Source organism: Drosophila rhopaloa, unplaced genomic scaffold (assembly GCF_018152115.1).
Source record: "Drosophila rhopaloa isolate 14029-0021.01 unplaced genomic scaffold, ASM1815211v1 contig_167, whole genome shotgun sequence".
Lineage (NCBI taxonomy): Eukaryota > Metazoa > Arthropoda > Insecta > Diptera > Drosophilidae > Drosophila > Drosophila rhopaloa.
In genome coordinates this window covers 10,059,643-10,077,602 of record NW_025335047.1, presented here as the reverse complement: position 1 = coordinate 10,077,602, position 17,960 = coordinate 10,059,643, and the positions used below count along the sequence as shown (strand labels likewise).

The window sequence follows — 17,960 nt, the reverse complement described above, 5'->3', positions numbered from 1 at the left end:
AATGGCTGCGACACATTTCCGCTGGTTTGCTGAGCCATCGCCAGCCACTTAAGTACCATGACCTGACCCTAAATAAGAGTGGTGCGTTGTCCCGAAAGGAATCCTACCGAATATTGGACTGGCTGGAATATCATTAACACATTTTTATAGAATTAAAATCGAACATTAACTGGGTATTCTTAAGTTTAGTTTGACATTTAACAGAAAATTAACTACAATTATGTCCTTATTGTTTTAAGTTTGTTTAAGTTAACAAACAAAAATGTTTGATGATGAGTTCTAATTTTGTACCTACTGTGTATTATTAGTCTTAGCTTTAATAATTTTTAAATACATGTAAATAAAAAAAAAATTATTAAGCGAGAGCAGAGCCATTTTTTCAAATAATAATCTTAGATTTAAAATTGTATTTCAAATATTTCTTATTTTTATTTTAATATTTATATATTTATTTCCGACTTTAACTAATCAAATTCAAATTATTCACACATATTTAAAAAGTTTACAATTGTCTAGCGTTGTGTTACAAATTTCAAATATAATTTGTTGTAGTGACTTAGTTTTCCAGACCATTTAAGGTATTGAGATTTCAATAAAGAAGGTTAAAGGGTATGTATAGTTTGCTGATTTTGAAAGAGTAGTTTCCTTTTTGCTATTATCATTGTCGCATTGTTGTTATTGCTGTCACACTTTCGCATTTTGTGCTAATCGCATTAATTATGCGTTTCTCCCATTTACTGCTGGGGCTCAGTTTCTGTTTCTGTTGCTGTTTCTGGGTCTGAATTTGGATCCTCTGGCCTGCAGGCGAAATGGCCAGCAAATTGAACAAAAGCAAACTGCAGGCAAAGAAAGCTATGATACGATAGGGGCTGGAGGGGGGTGATGGAGGGGGCCACTTTTCAGGCATAATTGCCTCTCAAGGGAATTAAATTGAGCTGAGAATTTCGTTGGCAGCGTCAGAGGCAACAAAAGATGAAGACGGGATTTTATTTCATTAATTATCAATTAGTTTTTGAAAGTTGTTGCGCCTTATTTATTAAGTGGACAGTGGCTGGCATAACTTTTGAAATTCCGGCCTCAATTTCCTTGATCAAATTTCTATCAAATTTAGCCGAAGTGTTTTGCGGATACAAATGATGGGCGTGTGTGCCGCAAATTAATCAGTAATGTTGCGAAAAGTGCTGGCAGGCCAATTGTAAATAAATTAGTATAATTTTTCAGTCGACTAATTTGAGAAGAGCTCCTTAAGTCAAATTTGCCTTGTCCTGAAATGTGGTCAACCAAATTAACTTTGATTATTTAAATTGAATAAGAGCTTTGCATGTATTTGTTTGATTCGATAGTCAATCAGTAAAATTAGATAAAATAGTATCAACTAATTTATAATAATTATGTTTATACTATAATATTACTTAATAATATTCATTCTGAAGAACAGTGGTAAATTAATTAATTCAATCTATTTGGATTGAAAAACTAATATCTCTTTATTAAGTTTTCATTTTATGTACTTTATCATTCATAACAAAATTGTGACTTTATAAATTTTTATAAATTGCATGAAATAGTTATCATTCAACCTAAATTATTTAAAGCTATTTATGTGCTTTCTTATGGTTTTAATCATGGCCTCTGCTTGTGAGTTTGATGAGTCGCGTAAAAGTCCAATGACCTCTGAAATTCCTCCGCCAGGACGACCTCGTTGAGCCTTGGTGGACAAGGCGAACAAAACTCCGGCACAGGCTCCCCGCTTGCCCTCCCAATTCTCCGGACTGGGATCAAGCCTATATAATAAAGTATATTAATAATAGGGCCTATATTCCATCTAAAACTCAACTTACTTTTCGAGCATATCAAAGGCCTTGGCTGCCACCCAGAACTCGGCACATCTGTAGCACTCATTGGCAATCAATTGCAGCAGGATAAACGCCTCTGCATTTGTGTCCCTCGTGATGAACACATTCCATGCCAACTCCGGATGACCGCAGTGAATGTGACACTTGGCCAGGATCATGCAGTAGGTGTGCTGATTCTTTATGTCCATATCAGAGATCTGCATTAGCAGCTCCTCCGCCTCCTTGTAATATCCCGTGGCGCATTTCGCCTGGGCAAAGTTGTAGTTGAACACATCGTCGTTCACAAAGTAACTGCGAATGGAGTTCATGTACACCAGCACCTCCTCAAACTGTTCGTAGAGGAAAAATGCCGATGCCATACTCTGACGACCCGGAATTGTATCACATTCTGTGGCCGAACTTCCCACTAAGTGAAGGTTCTGCTGGGCTGTCTTGATGTGCTCTTTCTGGAAGCATTTATAGGAAATTTTAAAAATTTAATCAATTTCATAAATATATTTATTATAGGGCAGCAAATCTATTTGCTTACCGATCCCAGTTGTTGCCCCAGTGCAGCGTGCACCACACCTTTGAGAATGTACTCATGCGGCGATGTGGGCTGCAATTCCTTCATCAGAGCATGTGCCTCCTGGACATCTCCTTGCTTGAGATAGTATATAGCCAGATTCAAACGAGCCTCCGGAATGATATTAAGTAGTCCCGGCAGGACACGTAGAGCTCCTTCGCCATTCCGGAAAACCACCAGGTTGTGGCGCAGAAGATCCGCACCAAAAGTGCCATTATCGGCTATGTTCTTGATTTCCTGTTCAGCAACTCGACCGTTGAACAACCGAAAACGATTGCAGGCCTTTAGGTTTATGGCAATGGTGCTGTCACCATGCTGACTGAGATAGACGTCCAGCACCTCCTGGGACATGTCGTAATAGTCCAGCTTATAGAAACACAAGGCCAAGTACACGTTTATGGCCTGGTAGTCCTTGTTGTCCACCAAAACCCGCTTGTACACATCGATGGCCTCCTGGTAATGGGCCCGCATATAGTGCATGGAGGCCAGGCTGAGTTGTTGCTCCAAACTCGAAGAGTCCTGCAGCTCCTCCTGCAACTGGCTCCACTCCTCCTCGTTTCCCAATTTGTGGGCCAAGTGGAAGAGAAGTCGCTGCTTCAACGGGTTGTCAGCCGCATTGGCCATCAGTTGCTGGGCCTCCTCGTACAGGCCCAAGTAGAACATGCAGACGGCCAGGTTAAGATCCACTTTGCCATCGGCACTCGGGGAACTCTGATGAATGCTCTTGTACTGAGCGAGTGCCTGGTGGTAGTCACCCAGATGGAAATTGCAAAAGGCAATCCACTGATCCACCTGACTCTGCTTGGGTCCATGAGCACCCTCCTCCTCGTCCTCATCATCGTTGGCGTACTATAATGGATAACCAAATAAGATATTTAAATAAGATATTTAAAATATGTGAATGTTGGTATAGGAAAAGTTTAGTAGTATTCATACTTGATTAATAGAATTTCATTTATTACAAAAATATATAGGTTCTCAATCGTTTTTATTATTATTAAAGTTAGGTACAAACAAATTTAAAAATATGATGTGCCTAATTAAAGCTTTGCTCCAATAAACAAAGACATTTGTTACAATAACTTAAGAAATGACAACTATCTTCTTTTTACCATCATTTTATTTATTATTATTTATGACTGATTATAATCACAAAATTGTACGTCACTTATCTAATAGTGACTAATAAAAGCTGGGTATAATAAAAATCGAAAAGTTAAATGCAAAAATTAGCTAATCAAAAAACAAGTCTGGGGCAACTGCAGATATAAAACAGGTCGATTTGAGCATTCATAAGCAAGTTTGTATTTGGTATAACTAATATTATGCTATGTGGTAGCACAAAAGCAATTATCAGTGAACAATGCTTAAATGTCTTTGACCCTTAAGAGTTAAATATCATGGATTTAATTTAAAACTGTCAGGTTTTTCAGTAGGCGTTTGATGAGAAATATTTCAGAAATGAATGCTTGCTATCGAAAACGTAAGTCGATTAATGTATTCGGACTAAAAGATGCAAAATTATACGCGTCATTAATTAATAAGAAATTCAAAAACGAGTCTAGGCCAACAGCAGCGTCTACAAAACTGGTATAAAAGAAGCTGGCATACAGTCAGATTGCATAGTGATCTCCTACCATGAAGTTCTTTGCTCTGTTTGTGTTCATACTAATCGCGTTAGTTGTTGTCGTTAAGGCGGATCCTGAATCCCCTTCATTTCTCAAATGTCTCGATGAAACAAGTGATACAGAACTTTGTCTTAATTTCAAAGATCAATTCCCTGAAGATGCCCCTGCAGTTCCTGTCGATGATTTACTTTCGAAGCTAGTTTTAGATAAATAACTTTCGCTTTCGCTAAGTAATTTCCACAAACCCGAAACCGAGCTGAATAACTTATTGTGCGGATGGTGGAGAACAGCTCTGTTGCTTTAGAAGTTAATTTAATAAAAAAATTGGTTTTAAGTTTTTATGTTTATGGTGTTTTTTTCTTTCTCATATACCAAACCAGTTATCAGCGTTATACAATTTTTCGTGTGGTCATAAAAATGATGCTAAGTTAAAAACCATCTAAATAAAAATAACCACTAACTATAAATCGAGTAAGGCCACAATAAAAGATACCGTGACTGGGAAACAGTGAACTCTAATAATCAAGTTCTTTGAGCTGAAAGGCATGCAATTGTGTAGCGAAACGTTAAATCACAATATTAAGTAGGCTAATTTTGAAGAACTAAATCCAACCTAGTTTTAGGATTTCTCTGCAACTGTTTACCAAATTTAATGCAACACTCTGCCATAATAATCCTTACGCACCTCCAGGAATGCTCTGGCACCCGTGTAGTCCCGCTTGATGATGAAATCCTCCAGGGAGGCCGGTGCCGGGGCCTTCCTCGCCTGCCTGCCGACTCCGAGTCCACTGCCAGGTCCTCCGCTGGCGTTCCTCGAGCTCGCCGAGTCGGTTTTTCCGCGTGAAAGTATCTGGGCAAGGGCATAAGTATCTCCGGAGTATTTGACAACATTTTTTCAGCCACATTTCTTACCATCTTTTCAGAGTCTTTTCTTTTTCCCGGGATTTTCACTCCTTACGCCTTGCTGGCTCCTCAGTGTTTTGGTCTTGTGTTTTGCGTTTTCTGTTTTCTGTTTTCAGCTTGGAACGCTTGGTTACGGTCGCTTGGCAACCTACATAGCGTCGATAAAGCAGTTCGACCATGCCTCACTGCTTTCAACAGGCACCCTCCAGGATCTGTGAGTGTAACTCTATCCCTTATCCTTACCCTTAACTGTGACTGTGAGCAGCAACCAACTGTTGATCCGGCAGAACGGCCACCCTTAATTCTGCTGATGCCTTCTTCACTTGTCCTGCTGATGTCAGCAAATACTCTATTTATCATGTAGTCCCATTCCCTTGCTGATAACTCCGTTAAAAAAGTTGCTCGGAAATAAATAAAGAAGTTGGAAAATTTATTGAAAAAAAAATGCATCAAAAATTATAAAATCATAATTTTTCCAACATTGGCTACATTTTTTCAAAAACGCTGACGGGGAGGAACATTTTGGAACCCGAACACAATGTAAAAACATCAAAGTAACACTGTGTAAATAGTTTCTTTACCAATTTTTTATTTGAATTTTAATTACTAAAAAAAAAATACTTAAATAAATTGGTTTCTGTCAGGTTGTGTGTTTTAATAGCTAAGAGGTCAAGAGTATTTGCTGCTCGTTATTTTCCCAAATGTTTATTGCATGCAAATGCTGTAAGAAGACTTTGGTCGGATTGTGGCACACAACTTGGAAATGAAGGTAGACTTATGGCACGCATTGTTGACACAGTTCCACAGTCCTTATGTTTTTGCATTTGCATTTTCATTTTGCCATTTTCTTTATTTATAAGACGCACACGAATCATAAATATGCAGGCTGCCTCCAGCCTGAAATGCATGCGTCAATCTAGACGCCTAGAATGCTTTGGAAATTCTCTTATTTTTCTTCAACTTTGCTGACACTGCATAATGGCTCACACATTCGAATTCGAGTGATAGACATGACTAAAGAATTTTGTTATTCCAGAGCAAATTCGAATGCCATCAAGTGGAAAAACAAGGGGAAATAACAACAATCCGTGTTGAGCAAAGCATTTTAAAATAGTAAATATTGCTTAACATTACAGATGATTTTTTAAATCAATGCTAAGTAGAAACATCACATAACTGGTTTTACTTAAAAATAAATACCACAATTAATCTGACAAGCATTAAACTTCAAAATTTGCATTCTTTTATAAACACTTCAGTTAGTTTAAATTATTCGGATTACTAAAGAATAATCCATATTTACAAAAAAAAATAGTGTGGTTCAGGCGTAGTCAAAATGGTTTGTATATCACAACCGCAAGTAACGCTTACTAAAATCTAAAAAAAAACTCGCCGCCGAAAACAATTGAAAATAAAATTGCGGATAAAAGATGAAGAACAATCTGTTCGTTGCGTACAATAAAACAAGATAAAGCATAATGCCAAACACCAACAACATGGCAAACAAATTTACTTTCAAGTTGAAACATTCCGTGTTTTCTCATCCGCTCTGTATATATATATATATATATATTTCCATCTGGCAGCCGGTTTCCTTCGGTGTGGGCGCCTTTGTTTATGCTACACTTTATTGCGCTTTTGCAATTTCGCGTTTCCGTTTCCCGTCAAATCAGCCATAAAAAACCGTAACGCAAATCTGGGAGTCACGACCCCGCCCAGCTGGATGCTTCTGGTCCTGCTCCTTGAAGGCGCCTATTACATTTCGCAGTCGAATAAACAATGCCAACATCATTTGCACCTCCTTCATTATGGGCTTGCCTCGTTATTTGTCAAACAAATAAACAGCAGGCAATGGCAATGCCAGTGCACTTACAAAAATTGTTTTGCAATTAGGATCTTCTATTTTCCTAAGCAAGAAATATTTATTTAATGGAAAAACTAGTTGCCAAAATAAAAGAAAATTAAAAATATTTTTTCAGAAACTTTTCGCCGCACATAAGATTAATTTCGTAGAAGTCAAAATAATCAGAGACATCATAAGAAACATCCAAAAATCTGAAAATTAACAAATATCATATTATAAAATCATATACATTTAATTAAATAATGTACATTAGGTAACTAAATTGCAAATATGTTTTCTATACATTTTTAATATATTATTTCAGTTATTATTTTAACAAAATCAAACTAAGTAAATTTAGTTTTCAAAAAATATTTTACCAAATACCAAATACTTCAAAATATGTAAACCATTTTTTTAGGCAAGTATTTCTCACATTCTTTCCATTTTTTCTTTAAGTGTGAGTGGTAGGGATTTTTGGGGGCTGGGCTGGAAAACAGAAGATGTGCCAGTCACTGTTACGTGCAATTGTCTCTCGCTTGGGCCCCATGATTTTCCATCATTATCATGGAGAGCTGTTCGTGTTTACAATTTTTCCTTCTCTCCTTTTTCCCTCTGTGAAAATTTATTGTCATCTTCTCCTTCATCCTGAGTGTATGCTCGTTTTGTTTTGTTTATACACTTTCGTATTTGCATTGCCTTCTGTTCTCCGTTTTTTCCGTTTTTTTTTCGGACTGGATTTTTTCTGAAGAAAATTGCGAACTTGCGAAATGAAGTGCAAAATTCAAACGGAAATTGAAATGGCAATGACAGAGTCGACTTGAGTTGAGTATTTTTTTCTCTCTTTCACAGGGCCTGGACTTTGGTCTTTATCCCAGGATTCCTGGGCACATGTTGCCTGCAGTTGCATATATACATTTTCCTTCACAATAAAGTTGAGAAAATGGCGATTTTCTCAAGCGTAAACTAAACACTTGAAATGCGAAAATAAATAAAAATGGACATCTTGGCGAATTTATTGGTCATGTTGCCGCTTGAGTTTGGGCTTAGCGCAAACGTTGAATACCACTGAAGCATGCATAATAATGGGGCAGTGAACTTTTGTGACTCCAAATTGGGTTCTGGTCAAGGGTGAACGAGTGAATTGAAGTTAAACTTTTCCTATTTGAAGCGAAATAGTTGAAAGTTTTGAGTGAAATTCAATGGATTTTTCCATCAGCCCGGTTTTTAGCCTTGACTGCACAACCTAAAATATCAAAAATTGCCACTTTCGCTGTCCAAAATAAATTCGTTAGTCCGATAGAGAGGGAAAATACAAAAACATAGTATATGTACTGGTATATATGCAAAGAAATCAGACAACTGTTGTTTGCAATTAGAAGCAAATAAACTAAATTGTTTCGTGGTTCGTAGTTTTCGACCAAGCGCCACACATTTGCAAATTTGTATAGTGCACAAACTCACGCGCATCGCAGAATTGCTCTTCATTTTTGCGGCAATCGCATTATTGGTGAATGTGTGAAATGTTTTTGGCTGATTTTGCCTCGCCGAATTTGGGCGGGCGGCACTTGACAGAGCATTCTACACGATTTGGCGCATTTACATATTTTAATTAAAACATAAATTCTGTATTTTGGCCATCCGGCCGAATATCGGTTGCGTGCGAAAAGCCAGAGAGCATTTTCGAGAGCTGAGGTCGGATTGATTAGTGATGCCACAAAGTGGTCACTGTGATTTGATTTAGAAATGTTTTGGCTTTCAGTTGTGAATTGATTTGCTATAAATCACTTTTTCAACAGCTTATACAGTAACATCATTTGAATTAAGTGTATTTTTGACAACAATATTTTATGGCAATCATCTTTAAGCTTTAGTTTATGGAAGAGAAATTAAATTTAAGTACCTCTAAATAGTCACAATAGAAGGTAGATTAGATGTAATTGATTTTTAATAAATTTTGGTATAAAAATCGGCCTATACATTTTTTATTATTTTCAATTCCGCTTTTGGTTGAATGACTTATAACGTATTGTTAGAAACCCTTTAAAAGTCACTGTTTCAGATATTTCAACGATATTTCTGCCAGCTGAAGTTCAATCACTGGATGTCTTGAAGCAACATCTTTTGCATGCCTTTGGTTATTTTAATAAATATTTCAACAGGCACACGCACATCACCACACAGAGAAGTACATGGATGGCGCATAGTTTACTATCTACTAAATATTTAAACGCAGCGTCAGATCGTAAAAGCAAAATGTATGCAAAGTGCATGTCGAGCAGCCATCGAGGTGAGCTGTAAAAAAAACCAAGGCAAGTAACACTAAAAATGAAGCAAAAAAAAGATAGAAAAAGGTAAAACTTGAAATAAATAAAAGCAGACGAGCCAAGGCGCCATGGCGAAAAGCTACAATATTGAATAAAGTTAGTACCCAGCGGTATGTTGCGCCTCATCGTGTTCACTTTGTGTATAGCTTCTATGTTTATTTTTTTTATTTTTTCGTAAAGGAACATTTTTTATATTCTATGTTAGTGAATACAATATTCACACAAAAATGGAAATTTTACGTCCAGCACCTTGTAGAATTTTCATTAAGGTTCTGGGTAAGCATTGACATTAGCAACAAATCTATATTATCATCCCTAACAAATTTGTTAATTGCTTCTTTTTTTGTAGATTATTATTAAGGAGGTTGCTACTTTTTGTTATAAATGTGAATGTACAAATTTATTGCATTTAATTTTAAACCCTTTGCTTAAATTTCACACAAAACTACGTATTTTTGCTGATATATTCAACACCATGCCGTGCATTTTCCTCTTGAATATAACTTTCGGAGTTCCGGCGCCTGTATTTCCATGGCAAGTTTAAAATTAACGCTTATCGACGCGACACTCTTGCAGCGCAAAGTTACGCATCGATGGCAATGCAAACACGGCACATGGCAGTGGTACAAAATTTCTTAATTTCAGCCGGGGAGTACCCACTGCCCTCCACCTCATCCCTGTCCTCTGATGCGGATCCCGATGCCTCCATGCCTGTGCGTTGGCAAATAGAAGCACAAAAGTGCCAAAGCCGCAATGTGTCTGGCTCTGGGTCTCTGGCCCGTGTTCCCGGCATAAGAGCATACTGCTGCTCGTTCTCGAATATGGCCAACATGTCTTGCTCTCTATGCGACCACGCCCACACAATCAGGCGCCCATTTATGCACTAATTAAAATTTTATCGTTAAATCTTGTTTGCATGCATTGCTACAAGCAGGCAGGCACTACTACAGCACCACCACTCCTCCTGGCTCCCAAACATATCCCCCAAATGTATGCAATGCGAACATTTTCGTTGAAAATGTTTGGCAACAGTTATTTGCACTTCCCGATTCCCAATTCCCGGCCACCAGCCAGCCATCCTGCAATCCTGCCACGCCCACTGGCTGGGGCAGAGGGGCGTTTGGCCGGGCCATACGATTTTCATAGCGTTTAATGCCTGGCACCAGCATTTTCATATTTTATTTGGCTGGATTTGCAGCCAAAAACCGAGTGCCCCTCGATAAGTGCCAACACTTGAAAAAGACTTTTATTATTTTGTAGATAAGTAATAATAATATATAATTTGGCAATTGGACTGCTTAAGAAATACCCAATTCCAATCATAAGTTTTCGTTTACTTGTTAATTATTAACATTTCCATTATTCCCTACATTTTTTTCTGCGTGTACACTAAAATGTTTAGGCTTATGGATATAGCTGGGTAATTGTGTTTGACCTTCGCTGGCAAATGTAAATCGCATTTAGGAAAGCAGATAGCATTTCGAAATCACTGCCGCTGTCATTTTGTCAAACATTTTTCAAATTACACCTCATCTGCAACAGCAAAAACAACTAGGAAAACCAAAATTAAATTTTCAAATGTTTAAACCGAAATCCAAAAAGTCGAACAACTTTTTCCCCCAGCTGCTCTAGCCGTGTCAACTTTTTTAATTTAATAAATACAGTGCGTATGCGTAATTTTTGTGGCTTTAAGCGGCAGCTGCTGCCGTTGCTGTAGATGTATGTGTGTGTGTGCGTGTGAATTTTTGGGGGTGTGAGTGCGGTTAGAGCTGCAAAAGAAGCAAAAAATTTAATTAAAACGTTGCATAAATGAAATTCAAATTCGGAATTGCATGCAAAATGAATAATTGAATGGGCCATGGCAGTTGACTAGCTGCGACGGATGTTTTTAGTAAATTTAGTAAATCAACGCGAGCTCTCTTTTTAGACTGACACGCCTCAATTGGCTGGGCAAACAGTGGTGGACTGTAAAAATGGGCTAAAGTAGTAAATTATATTATTTTTACTTCTAAAAATATACAATAGGTATTGCTGAAAAGACTTATGTTGTGAGAGCCTTACAATTCTCCAATACCTGTCACAAAATTTGTTTAAAAGCTATTTTAAATTTATGTAATATTTCCTAAATTTGTTTTTAGCTTAAAGCATGAATAGAATTTGTCCACCAAATTATGGATATTTGAATTGAGTATATATGTATAATAATATATTTGACAAGCACTGTAGTTGTAACTGTGCATGCTACTGTTCATTTTCTAGTCAGTAAACAAATCAACCGCAAAACAAATTAGTAATTTAATTTTCATTGCATTCAGTTGAATATTACAGCTTTATTTGTTTATTCATTTTTTGTTTAGCTTGTACTCTAATATAATTCAAAAAATAAACGTTCTTTGTGTTGTAAATATAATATTTCTGTTGTTGTTGTTTTATAAATCTCCTTTATGGCTGGTTGCAAGTGTTCCAGAGATGCGATTTTGAGACTTTATTTGCTTTACTGCTTGGCAGTGCCACGCCCACCATGGTGATCAAAAAAGGAAGAGGGCGTAGGAAAAGTAAACAAGTTTGATAGTATTAAAGACTTTTGTATACTCTTAAAGAGGCAAATTTCGATAAACTTGATAAAAAAAATACAAAGCTAAAAAAATGTAAAATGTGAGAAATCTTTATGAAGTGAATATTAATTGAAGAATTTGGTAATTAGAAAGTCTTTTGAGTTATGTCGTAAATTAAAGGCAATCTCGTAGAACTTAAATAAATTTATAATAATATATTTATCATAATGAAAAAGTCTGAGCTCATTGTAGAAGTTAAATTATTCATTATATTCAATATAGAAATTTTGAAAAATTGAAAAATTGTATGAGCAATTAATAAAATCTATACTATCAGCTAAGAAACTTTCTTTCATGTTCGGTAATGATGTACATATGTATAAAATTAAAATCCCCATTGAAAGAGTATAAAAACAAAGTCAAACTTGTTTATTACCTTTGTTTAGACTTTATATGACACAACTTTGCCTCTGTTGACGGCAGGCACTTGAGCAAATGGCATTAGCATTGTCTTTGTTGCCGCAGATCCTTGCAGCCTCACTCTATTTGCCTGCCCCAGTCGCCACTGCACTCCTTGTGGAAAGTCTGAGCAAGTTTCTTATCGCGGCAAAATGTTATTTTTTCTCGACTGGGTTTACTTTGCGCTTGATTTGTTTTCGTTAGTTGTTTGTGTGTGCTGGTGAAAATTCTGCTTTATTCTATGTAAATCTTGCCTTTCCCTGGTTCCATTAACTTTGCGGCATAAGTGAGTATGCGATATTCATATGAGGAAAGGGACTTGACTTTGCCCAAAAGCAGGCAGCCCAAAGTGTGGAAGCTCCCAGCTTTGGGAGTTAATTTCCCAGAACTTTTGATTGCTCAATTTGGGAGGCTTCAAAGATTTTGCATATTAAATTCGGAGCTTAAATACGAGTTTGATTTCTATTTTTGGAGTATTTAATTGAGGCACTCTAAAACAAAATCTCGAATTGAAATTGATTGGCTATTAGTTAGTTCAACGAATGAGTAAGTTTAATAATATTAATTTATTCTAGGCATTTTTTTTCTATATGATATATTTTCTAACAAATATAAGCAAATAACAATTGGTTCTTAAGGATGTGTAAATGGGTTTTAAAAATTGAAATTATATCGTTAAAAAATAAAGGAATTTTTCCTTTTAAGATTCTCCATTCTTCAACTGTCAATTTAATTCATTACAAAATAAATTTTCTGTGAGATCAAACGGACTTTGATTGTGTTTAAACTTGTGAAATATGTGTGAGCCCAAGTCAAATTTTGTGTCACATGATCTCGTGCACAATCTGAAGTGTACCAAACGTGGTCCAAGGATAGTAAGCACTGAGAGAAATAACTATTTAATCAGATTTCCATATTCCTACTACATATTCAATACCGTTTAGAGGCACGACATGAGAAAGACGAGAACTTGGCCGGGAGCCCGTTTTATGTGCGTTTGCAAGGACGGGGATCTGAATACGGCTGCCTATTGTTTGGCGGAGTTTATGCACGAGCCATTCCAGCCCTTCCCCATGGCCACGGTGGCAGTGCATCATTCGATCAAGGAGGAGTTCATTGAGATGCTGCGCAGTCGCTTCCGGCAGCTGAAACCGCATGTGGCCAATCATCCGAATTATTTGCGAGCCGTCGAGGAGCTGAAATACGGACCACGACGGGTGAAATATGTTCTGGCCGATCCGGCCGATGCTCCGCCCTGTGCCAGTCCCATTTTGCTCACGGATGATGTTACCCATTTGTTCTTCCCGAGTGGACCTTCGGGGACCACAACTATGCATTCCTTTCAAACGATGCAGCAGGTGGCGCATATCTTTGGCAAGGAGACCCCAAAGTTCGATGCGGTTTATTTCTTTGACGAGGGCATTTCGAGTGTCTATATTTTGGCCGAACTCATCAAGTGTGTGCAGTTCTTTGTGAACTGCATGGATGCCTGTCTAATGGAGATAATGACGTACTATATGGAGCACATGCCCATGGTGATCTACAAGCGGGGCTATCACTACGAGACCCTCGAGCTTGGCAATCAGTGGAAGATCATCGTCTTTCCCTATAGCACTACTATTTTGAGGCAGTGTTGCTGCCCCACTGGCCAATGTCGCTGCTATGCCACCCATTCGGCCTGCTGCGAGGACCATTTGCACACTTAGAGGAGGAGGAAGTCAGACCATCCCGCTGATAATTTCGACTTGGAACTCCATCTTGGCAAAGTGAATCCCAACTTCCTACGTCTGTTCTTCGACTGCCGTCGTCGCCCCAGAAATCCGCAGTTCCAATGACTAGTTTGCGACTGGCAACACATGTGAGCCATCATTTTCGCGGTACTTGCCTCTTGAATTGCTAGTAAAGTGGTCATTGGCTATGAATGATTAATATTTATACGATTGGGAACTGAAAATTCATGGCTTCTAAGATAACCAGAAGGTACTGGGTGACAATAAAACGGTCATGTTTTCACCATCAAACTACATTATTTTAATTGAAATTTAAAGTAGTTATGTATACTTTTCATTTATAATAAAACTTTCAAACAAATTAATACAAATTTCTTTTATTGTCACTTTTATTAGTTTAGAATCAAGTATACAAGCCAGTGGTTTAACATTATTTTGCTTTTACTTCTTTGAATATTAATCACAAAAAGGAAAAAAAAATCATATAAAGTCGAGTTTTGAGGATCTTCTCTGTACTTTCAAACAAAATAATTTTGGCTGTATTTATCAAACCGTATCCCTCCGCCCAAACCTTCAACTTTGGCCAACCGCTTGCAAGATGTCGCCGACTGTTGGCTTTTAATAAAACTTGCACACAGCCGCCAAGTATTTGCCTTGGCCTTGCCTTGTCTAAAAAGAACTTTGAGAAGTCGAAGGAAGTCGGAGGACCGAACTCCTAAACCGACACAAGTCTGGCAGCCATTAGTTGCGGCTGCTGATGCGGCAGCTTGTCGCCAAGGCATTGACTTCTTTCGGTTACCGCCGAATAGTTGTTGGGCCTTTATGTGCCAACTTGTTAATGAGTTTGCCGGGATACACTCGCATCCCATCCATCCATTCATTTGCGACAGGCGGCGGCCTATGCTGCACTTACTTACCTTCCCAATTTTTGGCATTGAAACGCAATCCTTACGGCAATCAGCGGCATCTGTCTGCCAGTCTAAATGTCCTTCTGTCTGGAATGTCTCTCCATCTGCTGCACTATTCTGGCTGAGTGACTGTTTATTTGTCAGTGCTGTCTGCCATTTTGATTTGCAGTCTGACATATTTTGGCCGCACTTCAGCTTTTTGATGGAAAAATGATGTTGCACATTAATATGTAACCTTTTGGATGTATGTACGTTTATTTCAGCTGTTTGGGAAAATATGTCTTTGAAATCTTACAAGCACATCTTCAAAAACTAAATTAAAAAGAGTCAATTTGATGTCTCAAGATGTAATATGGGGCTTCAAAAATAATAGAAAATGTTCATTCTTAGTTAAATATATGCAGAAGCTTTTTTAATACTACATTTAAAATGGGGATTATAAAACTAAGAGCTATTTAATAAATGATGTGACAACAATGTTGTTTAAAAATAGCTTGAGGCAGAAACCCTGTGGCATTGGCAGACAACTCAGTGGTCATACATGAATATACAAACTGTACAAGCCAAATAACAAAGTGTGCATGATGTTTATAAAATGGTACAACACAACATCCATGTGAAACCGCTGCCAGCATAGAATCCGAAACAAAACAGAGCAATTCCGACCAAATGTCTCTCAAACTGACCGCAACAATTTGAAAAACATTACCCATACGCCGCGTATGACACGGCAAAGCGAAGCAGATGGGTGATAAAAAGGAAGTCAGGGCGGAGGACACCGACAACCAACTCGACCATGGAGCACAGTGTATTTTCAACACCTGCTGGTCAAACAAATCGTGTTCATTTCGGTACAAACACTAATTTCGACAAGGTGCAAACAAGCTGACGACTGGTCGGCTAGTGGAGGTGGCAACCAAGGGCCGAGCTGGGGGACTCTGGCCCGAACAGGAACACGCTCGGAACACAAGCACAATGGAGGAAATCCCCACCCACTGGAAAAGGGGACAGCGACACATGGATGTCACGTGCACTGACTACTGCCTGGTTTCGTGTGCTTTTGCCAGGAGTACATTTCAAAAAATTCTTCAATTATGTTTGGCTTTGTTTATATAAGTTTTTTCCTCTTACACTTTCTTTAAAGTATAGTGTCATTTGCCATCTCCCCTACTTATTAGGTTCCGAAGAGATATGTAGTGGGCTATGATATTATGATTATGATCTGCTCAATGATCATTATTTAATAATTCACTTTTACAACAAGCCACAATGTTATTCATTTTCTATGCCAAAACCCCTATGTATAGATCACTATAAATAATTATTTAAAAAATTAATTTGTTGAACTATAATAAGTAATAGTACATTTAAAAATTCTACCTCAATTTGTGATATTTTCTTGGAGTGTATAGAACTTCGTAGTCGCTTTCCGGAGTTTGGAGTCTGCGTTTTCGGTCTGCGCCTGGCGTCGACAGATAAAATGCTTTTTGTGAAAAATGTAAAATTGCATTTGTAACCGCATTTCATTAGAGGAAGAAAGTCAACCGTCAGGTAGCAGACAACGCACGTATTCATAGTTGGACCCGGGCAAAAAGGGGGGATAGTTGCTAAAATAGCAACAAAGTTCGCATCCGCGCCGACGAAACGAGCGTCACGGTCAATGGTGAAAACAACGAGACAAAACTTGGCCCACACAGTCGCACACGGAGGAAAGCCAACTATTCCAATGGGGGGTGTGGGTGTGGGTGTGTAAATCGGGGAAAGGGGCACGGGAATCGGGCTGCATTTTGCCATTTTTGCTGCCCGGCCAGGACATAAACATGGATTCTGTCTGTGCTGCAACTTCAGTCCTGTAGCTGTCTCTCTGCCCCACTCATTGTCTGGTTGTTAGGCCTTTAAATGTCCTGACAGGAATGTTGATGGCAAACTTGGTTATCGATATGTGAACAACGTTGGGACTATAAATAAGTAATGGGCCAGTGTTATAGACTGCAATGATGTTGGGACATTTTAGAGCTCGTTTTAGGACTGCTGTCCTCTTGCACATACGATAGTATCAAGTTGCATCCAATCTGCGTAAAGTTACCTAGCAAAAGATGAAATAAATTTATTTGTATGTTATTATTTTGTTGGTTTTTTTGTTTATAAATTATACAAATATTTTATTACGATTTTAATAGGAAAATTGTACACATTTTAAAATTTATTCTTTCTTTTTTTTTCTTAATAGATCGTATTACACTATTTGCCTCTTATACGTCCATGCCATTTAAAACTTCCAAATATTCTTCAACATATTTTACGAACACCACGTGCGCCAAGGCATTCTATTGTAAAGTCGCCTTACAAAAGTATGTTAGCTACAAAGTTCGTAAACGAAGTTAGCAAATCGGGCACCTCTTTCAGACCATCTTCCAATTCCGTAAGGCTGACAAAGCGGTAAGCCAATAAAAGGGTCGCAATAACCAAGATGGGCAATGTCAGGGTCACCAAAATGCGAGCCAAGACGACGATGGCATAGCAGATTATTACCATGGTCAAGAGAATGGCCAATATGCGACCCATTTCACCGGACTTTGTTTCACCGGATCTGGTCCACTCCTCCAAACGGTCAATGAATGGAATACGATCTTCCTGGTTGATTGTACTGCCGAAATCCATTTCTTTAGATTTTTTTGTACTTTTTTTTTGTAGGAATTTTGTACGACCTTAACTGACGAAATTTTATATATGAAGTGAAATATTTCTAGAAGTTAGATAGCTTGATGTACAAATATTTAAAGTTCAGCTATTTTTCGATTTAGCTTTGATTGAATTTAATTTGTCTTTTTCCAACATGGTAAAAATATAATATATTAATTTATATTTATCATAATCTAATCTCAGAACAAATCAAATATTTTAAATTAAGTGAAACGTACCTTCGCAAAAAATTTGTATGGCAGATTTGTTATTTTGGCATTGACTTTGATGTATTGATGATGGGGCTTAAGACACTAACTGAACTGAAAAGACCGAATTATTGACTGGCACACTTATTTTATCTAGGAACCTATTTAAATACTTACCCCTACTGTGAAACTAGTTTTTGCTTGACTTAAAAACCTTTATCTTTTCTGGTAAGTTTTATTTTTTAAGTGCAGATTAAGCAAAAAAAAGCGACATTGGGTAGCTGTGAAATCTAAA

At 37.7% G+C, this 17,960-nt stretch overlaps 4 protein-coding genes across 4 annotated transcripts; 2 read left to right on the top strand and 2 right to left on the bottom strand.

Moving 5' to 3' along the window:
• Positions 1 to 1,585: 1,585 nt before the first annotated feature.
• On the bottom strand, positions 1,586 to 5,021 carry LOC108037033 (intraflagellar transport protein 56). The gene is made up of 5 exons (XM_044458599.1): positions 4,962 to 5,021; positions 4,735 to 4,899; positions 2,386 to 3,270; positions 1,842 to 2,302; positions 1,586 to 1,784 (listed from the first exon to the last, which is right to left on the bottom strand). The coding sequence occupies exons 1-5, from the start codon at positions 4,962 to 4,964 to the stop codon at positions 1,586 to 1,588; spliced, it is 1,713 nt and encodes a 570-aa protein (XP_044314534.1). The 5' UTR covers positions 4,965 to 5,021.
• Positions 4,060 to 4,356, top strand: LOC123037521. The gene has a single exon (XM_044458600.1). It carries the CDS (start codon positions 4,060 to 4,062, stop codon positions 4,261 to 4,263), a length of 204 nt encoding a protein of 67 aa, XP_044314535.1. The 3' UTR covers positions 4,264 to 4,356.
• A 7,876-nt stretch (positions 5,022 to 12,897) lies between the features above and the next one.
• Positions 12,898 to 14,231, top strand: LOC108045591. The gene is made up of 2 exons (XM_017124958.2): positions 12,898 to 13,011; positions 13,081 to 14,231. Exons 1-2 carry the CDS (start codon positions 12,934 to 12,936, stop codon positions 13,840 to 13,842), a joined length of 840 nt encoding a protein of 279 aa, XP_016980447.2. The 5' UTR covers positions 12,898 to 12,933; the 3' UTR covers positions 13,843 to 14,231.
• Positions 14,232 to 16,926: 2,695 nt separating this feature from the next.
• Positions 16,927 to 17,493, bottom strand: LOC108045592. Its single transcript, XM_017124959.2, has one exon. The coding sequence runs from the start codon at positions 17,433 to 17,435 to the stop codon at positions 17,118 to 17,120; it is 318 nt and encodes a 105-aa protein (XP_016980448.2). The 5' UTR covers positions 17,436 to 17,493; the 3' UTR covers positions 16,927 to 17,117.
• Positions 17,494 to 17,960: the final 467 nt, after the last annotated feature.